The 14642-nt window shown below is 28.2% G+C and overlaps 1 protein-coding gene across 2 annotated transcripts; it reads right to left on the bottom strand.

Annotated features, from left to right (window-relative positions):
- Positions 1-4386: 4386 nt before the first annotated feature.
- Positions 4387-13060, bottom strand: LOC136980805 (acidic mammalian chitinase-like). Of its 2 annotated transcripts, XM_067276994.1 has the most exons (10): positions 12999-13060; positions 10249-10361; positions 9612-9903; positions 8913-9051; positions 8412-8527; positions 6953-7082; positions 5931-6098; positions 5449-5568; positions 4546-4755; positions 4387-4470 (listed from the first exon to the last, which is right to left on the bottom strand). In XM_067276994.1, exons 2-9 carry the CDS (start codon positions 10328-10330, stop codon positions 4621-4623), a joined length of 1182 nt encoding a protein of 393 aa, XP_067133095.1. In that variant the 5' UTR covers positions 10331-10361; positions 12999-13060; the 3' UTR covers positions 4387-4470; positions 4546-4620. The 2 variants fall into 2 exon arrangements, with proteins under 2 accessions (XP_067133095.1, XP_067133094.1); XM_067276993.1 differs by lacking the exon at positions 12999-13060 and having other exon boundaries at positions 10249-10375.
- Positions 13061-14642: the final 1582 nt, after the last annotated feature.

Here is a 14642-nt window from a genome sequence, read left to right as displayed (position 1 = left end):
TCTTTGCAAATCACTTCGAAAAATTACAACTGTATTAATTTTATAAAGTACTTCATGCATACAATAAATTTACATAACTAAACAGAAGTATTTTCTTTATATACAGAGAGGCTCAAAAGTCAGTTAATCAAGATTGATTCACTTCCAATTAAATAATTAATAGAAGCTGTAAAAACCCGGTTTAAACCGTTTTTAAGTCTTAAAAATATAGTTCAGTTAATCGACTTTTGGCTCACGCTGTATTTTTTTAATTAATTAATTTAAATTCTATAGAAAATGTCTTTAGTAATTTATTTAACGATTAAAGTATTGTTTATGGTAACCAAAATATTAGTTAAATACTATATTCTAGTGCAATTGAAGTGCTGTTCTTTTTTATGTCGTGGGTAAATACAAGTAACAATAATTACCTATGGAGTATTACATTCTGTGAAGTGCATACTGTATCAGATCAATTTTACCAAAAGAAATTAAATCCGAAAATGAAATTTACTTCTCTTTCCGATATCGCAAGTTCATAAATATGCAAATCGAATCGTAAGCGTTTAAGTATAAAATAGAAATTGATATTAAACTTTAAAATATCTGCAGAAAAAAACCAATAAAAACAAATTTAATTTAATTGTATAAAGTTTAAAATTAAATATTTAAAATATTAAAAATACACCATCCTAATCAGGTTCTTATACCACGTGCTTCATGTCATCTTTTCTTCTTCCTGTTGGATGATCTGTGAATGTTGGTCTGTTTGTCTGTTCTTTTAACGTATTCTTGTAACATAAATATTAATTATTAAATAATTATAAAAATATATTAAGTCAATACAACACGCACGACGATTATATAATGCGTTTAAATTTGGAAAAGTGTGTAATAATTTTATCAAAGATTCTCCAAAATAAAGTTACTTTCTTAGCGCCATCTGATCGCTATAATAAGAACTAAATTATTTAATTCCACTTCTAGTTAATGATAGATCTACTTACAAAAATTATAGAGAAATTAATAAGTAATTTAAATAATGGAAATTTGAATATTAAATTATATGCTTGTCACTACTGCTTAGTTATGATAAAATAAATATTTTTGTTACTTTTTTTGGATTGTAATTTAATATTTATATATATATTATACAGTACATTTAATAGTATATATAATCATTACGTAATACTAATACAGTATAATAATATTTTTATGTCTACATTTTTACTTATATATATTATTATTATAGTTAGATATGTACATATTTGGGTGGAAAGTAACTAGTCGTTGAGAAAACACTATACTTTTGTATCAGTAAGTCAATCATAATAATATTTGTGTGTTCTTGTGTAACAATCAATGGAATTTTAGAATTTCTGCATCGCTGGAGTTGTCAGTAATCAAAAGTGGCTGCACGCGCAAAAGAGGTGTACGACCGCTCGTCTGTTCAGAAGCCAGCACAGATTGCTTCACTCTATAAGGTGTGGAAATTAGTGTTTTCTGTTCAGAGATGGTGACGTACAGTGAAGGGACGTCATGCCAAAATCCGTACGGAAACCATCACGAATTATCATTCAAAACTAAAATGGCTACAGCTTTGTTTGCAGACGCACAGAGAAGTGACAATCCATACACATCACTATCTGATGAAAACATGTCAGTGGTGGATGTCGTTGGTATCTACGTTGAATTTTGAGATATACATCCGTATTTCCATTTAATAAAGTACACATCAAATAATTTTCATCATCTCTGCAGCATAACTGTACTAATTATACTAATTATAGTGATTTCTCAATGCCTAGTTATTTTCTGCCACACTAGTATTGAATATAGCTATACGTATTAAAATGCATACCAAAAAAGTAACAAAAATATTTAATTTAACATAGTATAATAGTAGTGACAAGCATATAATTTAATATTAATAATTTTTTTATAACTTAAATTACTTATTAATTTAACTTATTTTCAAAAATTATAGGAAAGTTTATTATTAATTAGAAGTGGAATTAAATAATTTAGTTTTTATTATAGCTATCAGATGGCGCTAGGGACATCTCAATACTGCCCGGTATCGATATTATTGTGCTATCGGTACATCCCTAGTTGACGCTACCTAAATAATATTTTTCATCAAAAATTTCCCAAAATATTAATCATACCCGTTTCCAAATTGAAACATTATAATATCTTTAAGGATGTATAAAGACAGGCGTTGTTTATTTAATACTGTTCCAAATTTAAATATGTATGTGTTTACAAGACAATTAAACAATTAATGGCTTATTGATATTAAGGTGTGTTTCAAATTTATACGGACACGAAAAAATTAAAGTGAAACACAAATTTGCTGCATTAAGTGACAAATGTTTTATTAAAAATAATATGGATTTACATGTTTCTACACTGCAAAAGAAGAATTTTAATCAAACATTAACATTTTGTCACTGAAAATAATGTTTATGAAACTCTTATACAAAAAAACTGTTACATATTTATCCGGACAGGTTTCAAATTGCAAAGTTTTCTTACAATTTAATGGCCAATGTAACCACCATTTAACTTAATTACATTAAATACTCGATTAGGCATTGTTTCAATTAGATTCTGAAGGAATTCAATCTTAAGTTTATCCCAAGCATCTGAAATTGCTGCCTTCAAATCATGAATTGTGGAAAACTGCTTTCCATTGGCATAAACTGTACGAACCATCATCCCCCAAAGATTTTCCATCGGATTCAGGTCAGGGCTTCTAGCAGGCCATGTCATCAGATTAATATTTTTACGTTTAAACCACATTTTTGTTGATTTAGAGGCATGCACAGGGGCATTGTCTTGTTGAAAGATCCAATTTGGTCCACAAATATTTGGTCCAGCTTCCAATAAATGATCTTCAAGCATGCCTTGATACTTCTTTGAATTCATTCTTTGAGTTATAAATGCTAAATCTGTGGTTCCGTTGAATCCAAACGCACCCCACACCATTATTGATCCCCCACCCATTTGGCGTTTTGAAAAAATTTGTTTTTCGGTTCTTAAATCGTGCCAATAATACTTCCAACCGTCTGGACCATCTAAGTTGAATTTTTTTTCATCACTGAACAAAACTTCAATCCATTCTTCGGACCATGTCATGTGTTTTTGTGCCCAATCAAGTCTGTCACTTTTGTGCTTTAATGAAAGTGGTGGCATTACGGCTTTTTTTCTGAATTTTAACATTGGAGATGTATTTAAAACTCTCCACACTGTTGTGCTGCTACAAGGCAAGTCTAATTCTTTTTTTATTTTTCTTACTGATGTTTGTTTTGTGGAGCAAACCTTGATGATTTGTCTACAATCTCGAGGAGTAAGCTTGGGTTTTGGACCTGTCTTGAATTTTGGTACATCCTTGCCACGTCTTTTTGATAAATAATCACCAAGAGTTGATTTTGGACGATTTATATATGCTGCAATTTCTCTTATTGACTTGCCTTGTGATTTATAGGCATCAATCTTCCCTTTTTCATAATCAGATAAATTCTTTGTTCTACCCATTTTAGAACGTTGAACAACATAAAGAATTTGTATTACAATTAGATATGTAAGCTAATTTGCATATTTCAATGCTTGAAACTAAACAATATTCTGTTTAAGTCATAAAATGAGTGCCTGTCCGGATAAATATGTAACAGTTTTTTTGTATAAGAGTTTCATAAACATTATTTTCAGTGACAAAATGTTAATGTTTGATTAAAATTCTTCTTTTGCAGTGTAGAAACATGTAAATCCATATTATTTTTAATAAAACATTTGTCACTTAATGCAGCAAATTTGTATTTCACTTTAATTTTTTCGTGTCCGTATAAATTTGAAACACACCTTAGTAGCAGTAGTTGTAGTAGTTGGTGTGGGCTACTTTCGGAATTCCACAAATATTTTACATCTTTAGAAAAAAGACAAAATATAACACAATATATTAAACCGATGTTTCCCAAACTTTTCGAACTACCGCCCTTCCACATATTTCTTTAGTTCCCTTCATAATCCAATCAAAAATGATACATTGAAAAATAAGTTTTAATAAGAATATTTTCTATTTAGCATTTATTTTATAGATAAGGTTTCATGTCACCAGATATTTTCCTGGCCCATGTAGTTAGCAAGTTCTACAGACTGCTAATCGAAACATACAATGTGTATGGGCGAGAGTGTCTTCTAATGATCCTCCATGTTTTCACTACCATAATAGAAGACAAATATATCCTTTTAAAGTGCTTTTGATAATTTTATCGACTTAAATAAACAAATCAAAATGATATATTTATTAATCAAAACAATTTCTTTATGGAAACGAATGGTCATTAAAATATAATTTCGTTAAATCCACTTTTTCTTGAAAGTAATTTAAACATTAATTTAAAATATATAATAAGAAATTTATTTAAATAACTTAGTAATAAGTTACACAATATTAATAGTATGTCATTACTGTTTTCATGTGATGTACTGTACATGATGACATTCCAATCAATGAACTTTTGAAAAGTAAACTTACAAATGATGAAACAAAAGGTGTTCAACATGTACAATATTAACACAGTAAATAATCTTGTATAAAATATATTTCTTCAGTTATGAATATAAATTCGAAATTCGTTATTCGTGAATTATTTTCTTAATGATTTTCATTAATGGAAATTTAGTTTTTCCATCGCATGTTCCTTTCCAGTCATCAGTATTAAGACTGAATGTCATAACTCCACCATAATTATTCTCTTTCGTCCATTCAGACTGAAAAATAATAGTATTAAATCTATTTATATCATTTGTATTTTACGAATAATTTTATACAAAACAATTAAATCCTAAGAAATAATTAATATTGATGAACACGAAACTACTTTTCTTCGTAGACTAACATGTAGACTAATGAACATTGGCTCCTGGAAAAGACTATGGATAATCTAATAAGATTCCACTCTTCTAATCACTTTCAGTTAACCTTTCACCTGTTTTCTATTCATGGAAAAATACATTATCAGTTCTATTTATTAAAGCCTTACATATAAAGCCATAATTCATAATGATCTCTTCGCGTCAGCCGATAGCCGATAGGTTTTAGTTGATATTATCCTGTTGATTCATAAACTTTATGGAGTTTATGAATCAACAAAAACTACCGGCACGGTTTCAAAATACGTGATATTATCCTATCCTCTGGGGGATCCGGGATCGATTCTACCGAGAAAGTTCAAGAATCTTGCGGTCTGTTTCCGATATATCTGGTTTCATCCCTCATCATCTGACGGTCCCCATTGTTGGTCTAGCCAAACCACAATGAATATGTAAAATGGCCTCACTACTGAAATCAATTTAGTAATTTCCCCTATGGAGATTATCTTTCTAATTTATTGGATTATTTTTATCAGGAATTTTATCGACGATATTGCAGTTTAAACTGACTTTATGAGCTATTGTTCTTACCTTTATTTTGACACTTTCATAATCATCGTAAGATATCCAATCCCTATTTTTAAACGCATAAGGGACTTTGGCTTCATCGTCAAACATTCGAGTACCACCATTTTTCAAAAATTCACAAACCTAATTAAGAAATTAATTCATTCTTGATTTTAACTGTATACTTCAATGATGTATTGTAATAAAATTGATGTAATTAATTAATTGTCTTCTTTATTAAGATATTTTTAGTTTATTTATAACTTAAGTTTTCTACATTTTTCAGATTTTATTGAAATATTACTTTATGTTTCATTTGTTTTGAGCAAAGAGGAGGCGAAAACAAGAAGAAAGAGAGAGAAGCTGTTCTTGAAATAAACATAATATATATATTTCAATTGACTGACTTTTAGAAAACTATTTACAGATTACATTTTTAAATTCTAATAATTTTTAAAGTTAATTATAAAAATTTGTTGTTTAAATAAATCATTAATAATTCTTACACCAGGATACGATAATCCACCTCCGCCCAAACCAGAACCTGTTGCTATACTACCAGGTGTAGTGTTAAATCTTGAAAGAAGCTTGTAAGTATGAGCGTAAAGAGGTAATCCAATCATCAGTTTGGATCTGTCCATACCTTGAGATATAAAATAATCTGCTGACCATTTCTGTAAAATTGCCGAAATTATTATTACAATGAAAAATTTACTTTTCAAATAGAATTTAAAATCATTGTATAACCTATTTGTTAATAATATCGTTAACCATTTATAGATTTCACAACTTTCAGATACAAAATTTAATTTAAAAAAATAATAATAATAAAATTGAAATATCGGCATTCCATATACACCATATTGTTTTCGAATTGTATACGATCTTGGAAAGTATAGGCTATATACTGTACAGAATCCAATATGTTGGTCCAATAGAATTCGATAATAAAAATCGTTAATCGCACAGTGTCTACCAATCTTTAATGGACACGGGTTAGACACAGATCCTCGATCGAATTTAAAACGGGATCCTAACATAAGGATTACAAAACTATTTGACAGTCGGTTCTGTATTTCGGCCAACAATCGCGTAAGATTTTGATGCTTGTTTGTCCGATTGAAGTATGGCATATGGAAAAACATTAGTTATAAGTGAATGAATTATCATTCATCCGGTCTTATATCAAATCAATTATTTTGTAGACATGATAATCTAACGTTCCTGATCCCATATTTTTATTGGTTTCGGGAATTTGAAAAACACATAGCACTATTCTCTGTTAGGATGAAAATCCCGTGCTCTAGAATATGGAAACAGAACTGTTCTTTCGTAAATACCAAACTTTTTAAAGAAGAACATTATTTCATGTAATTATATAAAATTCATAACACAAATTTAATATTTAAATTCTTATAGTAACTTTCAAGTAACAAGATATATTTCAATTCAATTCATTTATTTCATATAAATTTATATTTTCCTGTCGGTTTGCTCTAAAAGAATAAAATAATATACATGTACTTACTGTGTTTAAGGTTGCAAAGTAACCTATTTCACGCCTACTTTTAAATAATGGAGAATTGTGAGCAACGTAAGGAGTATACCAATAATAATCATTGTAATCGTAACTCATCAAATTGATGAAATCGGCGTATCTGCAAATTGAATAATTTTTTAGTCTAGTTGATAATTGAATGTAGCCACTACTTTTATAACAACACTGGTTAAACTGAATTCTTATGAAGAACTTTTAATAAAAGTTTGAAAGAAATAATCTACATGATTTTTATTTGACTGTACGCAAATCAATATTTACCACCTTCGTAAACATTAAGGCAAATATTAGATTTAACAGAATGATGTGAAAAGGTCACAGGTGACGAGAGAAGAAGCACTTTCCCACGGCAAGATCCTATTTCCTCATTTCACTAAAAGACAAGTGAGGAAAGAGGAGGAATTCACTTTTAAATTACAATAAAGACCCTATATTCTGTCATTTTGCATATTTTTAATTAAGTATCTGCATCCATTTCTCATATTCGATGAACTAAAATTTGTTTACTTAGAGAAGGATTAACAAAAGTAATGAAATAATAGATAGAAAGACAATTAAATGACTTTTAATGTTTATATCTTAAAATGTTTCATACTGATTCTTCTTCATACAAACAGTTATGTACAGTTGCTCATTCTGTCGTAAATGAATTAACCATATATTTAAAATGTCGGAGATTAAAAAATATGACAATATTTTATTTTTCTCGAAAAGGCAAACATTGCGAAGACTGTCAAAGACGTAACTATGAAAAGAATGGAAAATATTTTAAACATGTGGAATGAATACCAATGACAGAAGAACATCTCTTTGAGTAGTCCGTGAAAAAATAAGGCGTGGGCCTATATTTGATTATTTTATTGCAATTACTAGCCTATATCAACTTGCGGTATTTCTGAAAGATGTTTAATGTAAAAAGATGTGAAAAATGTGTATAATGTGTAAAAGATGTGAAGAAAATTTAAGAAAAGAATGTTTTGCATAATGTAGGCAATTGCATAGACGAAGAGTCTAAAATTTAAGGAGAGAAATTAAAGTGTGTATGACATTTTGCTCAAAGAAATGAAAAAGGAGCTAAAAAATTACACGTTTTCAATAGTAAAAAAATATATGCAAGCTATAATAATTATTTGTAATTGTTTTGTTGCAATAAAATAAATGAAAAGTTTAAGAAAATTTGTATTTAGTTTCGAATTATAAAATTTTTTCAATTCTTAACCTTAATTTTTGGATGTATCGAAATTTCTCCTTTCCTATTCGCCATCGTATTCCCTAATACAAATCTTATTTCTGGATAAAATTATGAAAGAATTTTAAAGATAAAATAATAAAAAGAACAGTTAAATATATTTAAAATCGCATAAAAAATTATAATAAAAATAAAATCAAGAAAAATATTTTAAAAACTTATAAATTTAATTTCTCTTACTTGGACATCATTGAAATATCATACGCCACAGTTACGATACTTTTCGGCCCTGCAACTGCCACCGACATCAAAAGGGGATTTTCTGAAAATTCTTTTTCTGATGCAAGTTTAAATTCCTATTTAAAATATGAATAAGCAGAATAAAATCTCTGAAATCCTCAATAATTAAATTTATAATTAAATGTGGAAATCGTGTAAAGTTCCAATGAAAGACTTGCGAACATATCTTCCCCATAAATATTAAATAGAAAACCTTTCAGTAACTGTGAATTATCAGATTCAAGTTATAATTTCGCATCTTAAATAACCTTGTCATCAATAAACCAAACTTTAAAATTCAAATTGGTGTGAACTCATTACGATATATAATTTGAAATTCCGTACATCAGCTTAGCTCTTCACTCAACTTAATTCCAATTCCACAGGGTTATGAGTAAATACTGGTGCTAAATCATAGTTATACTTTACAATAATATAATAAACAGAAATGAAAAATTAAACCTTCAGAAGCAATATCAAGTTTTCTTTGTCTGCAAGATTTTGTTGACCTAAGGCGTGCCTCCAAACGGGAAATTCCCAATCGAGATCGATTCCATCTAATTTAACATCTCGGCAAAGTTTGATCATCGATTCAATAAATCTAAGAAAGAACAATATAAATAAAAAAATAACTGTTCTATTATATTAATATCATCATTGCATTACTTATTAATGAATAACGTTAACATTTAGATACCGTATTTGTTCTGTTACTAAGTAATTCATCAAATTATTTATTTGTAAAGTACTAATTAAAACTATTTCTTTATGGGTAATTTTAGAAAGTACGCCATGTATAGTATTACTTTGTAACTTGAATTTCATCATTTGTTACGATACATTTATGAAATCTTTGTATCATACTTACTACACCTACTATTTTATTGTGAATATAACGCACAAAATAAGAGAAATCCGTTAAGCTGAGGTGATATTACATTGCTTTACCATTATATTTATTATAATGTTTTATCTTTATAATTTTTATAAATTTTATACAAATATTTACCTTATGGAAATTAAAATGTAAGAAATAATTAAAAAGTAAAATATATTAAAATAGTTTTTATATAATTAATAACTATTATTAATTGTAATTGTAAAATAGATTTACAATTATCATAAATACATTTTACAATTCGAGAACTTTGTCATATTTACTTTTCCCGATTTTCTTTTGAAGAAACAGCCTCAGTAAATCCTCCTTCGTTTCCCCCGCCTCCTAAAGACAGCATGATTTTTAAATTAGGATTTTTGTCTTTTAAAGAAACTGTCCAACGATATCCTGGAATATCCTCGATATCATAGGACACTTCTGATTTATGCACCCCAGCGAATCCTAGTATAATGTGAGTACATAAATTTACATCTATTTGATCTGGAGTCAATCGATGAGATTCATTTCCTTGATATCTGTAGTAACAAACTATCTTCTTATTGTTTCCTAGATTATCTATTAAAGAATGTGAAAAATAAATAATTTAGCAATGTAACCTATTATTTTAGAGAAAATCAAACATAAATTTTTGAACTCTACAAAAAATTTCAATATACAGTATAATTTATATAAAATCATATATATGCTAGTACTGTATTCCTATAAGAATTTACACTAGTGACTTATTTACTCAATTTGGACGATCCTTCCTATATATATAGGCCTATAGTCCAAAAGTCAGGAAGATTCGTCATTGTTCATTTATATAAAAAGTGAATAATATTAATATTTTAGAAATATTTATATGATGCTGAAAATAATAGAAAATTATAGACGTAATAATTGATTTAGAACTCTTACCTGTAGCATTCAATTGTTGGGAAATTGAACATGCGAAAAATAAAATAAAGATCACCGAAATAATTAAATGTATGTTTTCCATTTTGGCCTTACGTATGCGAAATTTCAGCTATCTGCAACAAATTTATTCGTGTAGATATAATATAACATACAATATGATATAATAAATTATTTAAACACAAAATGAGTCTTTAAAGAAGTAAAAATATTTAATCGATTGATATTTACATTTTTTTTTTTTTTTTTAATTTTTATAGTACTTTGTTCATATGTATTACACTCTCATATTGGAAAGACGATTATATTTGTTTGATTTTCCGTCGGATGAATAAATAAATTTTTTACAAATAAAAGACAATTCGCTCCAAAATTTATTAGACAATCACCATTTACTCTGATGTTCCAGAACAAAATTATAGACAGTATTAAAGAGTAGGCAGTTGCGTAGCCTAAAAAGGAAGGTCCAGCTGTCTATAGGGCCTAATTTTGTTCTGGAACATCAGAGTAAATGGTGATTGTCTAATAAATTTTGGAGCGACTTGTCTTTTATTTGTAAAAAAAAATGATTATAGTTCATCTGAATTATTTAATCAGAGTACACTGGATTACAGTATTTCCTGGAATTAATGTGAGGAGGGGTATTATTAAAACGTACAGTACGTATATACCAGGGGTGGGCAAGCAAGAGTTTAGTGGGAGTCGAAATGTAGGTTTTGCAAAATGCATGGGAACCGCAGTTTTGTAATGTCATGGCGGATAGTATGGTAATACTGGGAAAGATAAGGTGCGCAATTTTATTATAGAATATAAATATAATATAAAACAAATATTGAGTGTTTTAGTAAACATATTTTCACAAAATTGTGGAAATAAAATCGTAAAAATAATAATAATAAGCAGAAATTAACACTTTCAGCAAGAGCCGCATGTAATTCAAAAAGAGACGCATTTGCCCATGTCTGGTATATACCTTAATATATTTGAAGTCCTGAAGTGTTTTTGATGCCGGAATTTATTACCTTGCAACAAAAGACGAGATGTAAAATTTGAAACAAATTCCTTAATTGCTTGTACATTTTTGGAATTATCAAAACCATTTATTAGCTGTATTTATGGTTTCAGATACAACATTTAAAATAATTACTGTTTTCGTAGTTAACCCGATTTAGCATTTTCCGATTCGGTTGTTACGATGTTGTCAGAATCAGCATCTTGACTACCATCTTATGGTTCAAACTCACCATCTCCAATGATCTATATGTGACAGAGGGGACATATTATTATTTAATTACATACAATTGGCTCCGTTAAGTTTTTAGTTTCTGCTTTTAGTCTGTATATTAGCAAGTACGTTGCATTGAAAGTTAACTTCCACGCAACGTAGTTGCTAATATGGAAATTAAAAGTTCACAAATATTGTATAGTATGGGGAAATATTTGTCAAAACTGCTGGCTATAACGCTAGTAATTTTCGCGTTTCGAAAAAGACAATGGACCATATCCCCTGATCAATGGCCGGAAATAAAATAGAATAAATCCAAGATGAAGCTAGATTTGCGATATTATTTACGTAAAGATTGACTCTAAAGTTACAAATATTATAAAAATGAAGAATCGCAATCTCAATATAATATATTAGAAACTAATATATTTTTAAAGATATTAAATTTTAAATTCCCGAATATTAAGTGACAAAAACAAATACGAGAAGGTAATATATCAATAATATATAATAAACCAACGGTATGAAATATAATATATAGTAAACCAACGGCGCGTAACATAATATATAATAAACCAATGGCAATTACACAATTCAATAGTGTAACTATCATAACTATATTATAACAATTCAATTGCCTATTGAATAATTGTATTTGTTAATTGAACGGCTTATAAGTCGGTATGGAATATATTGTATTTCTTGTTATTACTTTTAACGATTTAAAATAAGGATATATGTGTGTAACTAGACTTTTTGTGGTCCTAAACTATAATTTTTGGTGAAGGTGAAGTACTCCACCAAATAATAAGAAATTTGAAATGTGAGATTCTAAATTGTTTCCTCGTAGTATTTAGCATTGAGCTATAAATTACGTGTGAATGTTTAAAAAGACACTTATTGACCTCTTTTAAGTTTTATCGGTTAAATTCTATTCTTGAACTATTCAAAGAGTTAGTATTGTCACCCTTTTATCTTCATCCAATTGTTTTCAAGCGGAAATTGATTCAGGTGTAACTAATATGAAGTTAATGAAGTGTCAATAGAAAAGTTCTTCAAAAACACGATTTCAAGAGAAATACGTTGCAGTTTGAATATTTTGTCTTTGAAAGGAACAGATAATTGTATTATTTTTATAAAATTTCTGTGTTGAAGTAATTATTTAGTTTAAAATACTTTTAAAATTTGATGTAATACATTATATATATACGTAATTATTTCGTTAATTCTATTATATAATTAATGTAATTATGAGAAAACTCTGTTTTCGTAACACATGTAGTATAATGCTTGTAATTGAGTGTTATTACAGATGCGAAACATATTAATATACTAATTTGAAACAATCATTACAATACAACCTTTGTCACGTAATTCTCGGAAATAATGGGAGAAGAAATAATACACATTAATTTAAATTAACCCATGTTTAACCTGTGATGGAGAATATCCATCATTGGTAAAATTCACAGGATATTGTTATCTATGTCATACTTAAGATATATAATTATAATTTCGATTCACTTACATATTCATGGAAATCAATTACTTCGATGCTGTGGTTCGACTTAAAATCAACTGAAGCACACTGAAAAATGCACTGTTAAGTTTTATCGCTTCTATTAAGGTTCTTGTAAAAACTGACAGATTTTGTCGGACGAGAATGACATAAACTAAAATAACAGATTGTTCTAAGAAAAATTCGAATTGTAGTCTCTATACAAACGTACGTTCTACCAATGAAAATGATTAGAGCTACGCTGCATAGAAATACGAGTAGCTATTCTTTGACAAGCAGCTAAATAAGCAAGCCATAATTTGTTTCATATGAAGCGAACTATGCCATTGGCTTGCTTATTTATTGATTCCAAGGAAACACACCCATTATACAGTATTTGAAATTAGTATGTTGTACTAATTTTGTATTGGCTATTAATATGCCTCAAACCCAAACTTATCACAGAGGCCACAAATGACTTTAATGCGACTGTTTTTACATTTCATTTTTATTGACACCAACGTTCATTTCGGACGTATAAATTTGTCCCTCTTCAGTTGTGTACAATATTATATAATATTAACAGCTAAAAATTTCACATCCTTTTTATCAAAACTTTTTTTTAATAAAACTAAAAATTTTTAAATTTTAGTTTGGCTGACTTTAGTTATGTAATGGTTGGTGAAATGGATATTGGTGTAAAGCATTTTGCGAGTTCAGTTGTTGAAAAGCATTGGAAAATTATGAAAACTCTTCATGCATTAAGGGAATAAAGTCATTTGTGGTCGCTATGATAAGTTTGGGTTTGAGGCATATTAATAGCCAATGCAAAATTAACATAGTCATGCAAACAAGAAGCAAATTATATAATATTTTTATGTTGTATTTTAATTAAACTCCCTCTCCTCATTTGGTTGTTCCTGAACAGCAAACTTTTTTACAAAATAATTTGCAAAATTTAAATGATTTTCATTGACAAACAAATTGACATACTTCAAATTAAATTTTTTCTTGAATTTATTCAATTCTAGAAGAATTTTTTCGTAGAATTAAAATCAATTACAGATTTTTAAAAAGGCAAGTTTATTAAAATCTGTCAGATCAAAATAAACCGTGTAAAAAGAAAACTGAATTTTTTCAAATCCGTGTTAGATCAAAATCGTGTAAACAAAATCTGTGTAAAAAACAGAATTAGATCTGTATATTTAGATAGATATTATTATAAACCCGATCATCTGTTACATTATTTCATTTTTATTATCCGATCTAAGAGTAGATTTAATTTTGTAATAGAAAAAACAATAAAAATAGGTTGAAATGAATAAATATTTTTATTCGAAATCATTTCTCTGGCAATAACGATAAATTGAGGAATAGTTCAACATATTTCAAAATTTCAAACAATAATGGCGTTCATTACTAGTTCTTATTTCTACAGAGTATTTGAAAAGCTTTCGAATAGGAATTGATAATGGCCTTACTGTATTACAATCAATTATAAACTTTTTTACATAAATATGTGCGTTTAATTTACTCACAAAATCAAGAATACGTATTTTCATTTTACGTACTATCGACACTATTCATAAAATTAAATACTACTGCCGGTCTTTAAAAACTACAAGAAGGATGTATAAGATTGGCCTGAAATTTGGAAATTTGTCAGAATATGAA

Source organism: Centruroides vittatus, unplaced genomic scaffold (assembly GCF_030686945.1).
Source record: "Centruroides vittatus isolate TY-2023 unplaced genomic scaffold, ASM3068694v2 contig_726, whole genome shotgun sequence".
Lineage (NCBI taxonomy): Eukaryota > Metazoa > Arthropoda > Arachnida > Scorpiones > Buthidae > Centruroides > Centruroides vittatus.
This window is presented reverse-complemented; position numbering and strand designations above follow the sequence as displayed.

Coding starts and splice junctions, on each gene's coding strand:
- LOC136980805 (XM_067276994.1), bottom strand. CDS start 10,330: ATGGAAAACATACATTTAATTATTTCGGTGATCTTTATTTTATTTTTC. Junction 8,528..8,912: donor ACTTGATATTGCTTCTGAAG/GTTTAATTTTTC, acceptor TATTTTAAATAG/GAATTTAAACTTGCATCAGA. Junction 7,083..8,411: donor GATATTTCAATGATGTCCAA/GTAAGAGAAATT, acceptor TTCAATTTGCAG/ATACGCCGATTTCATCAATT.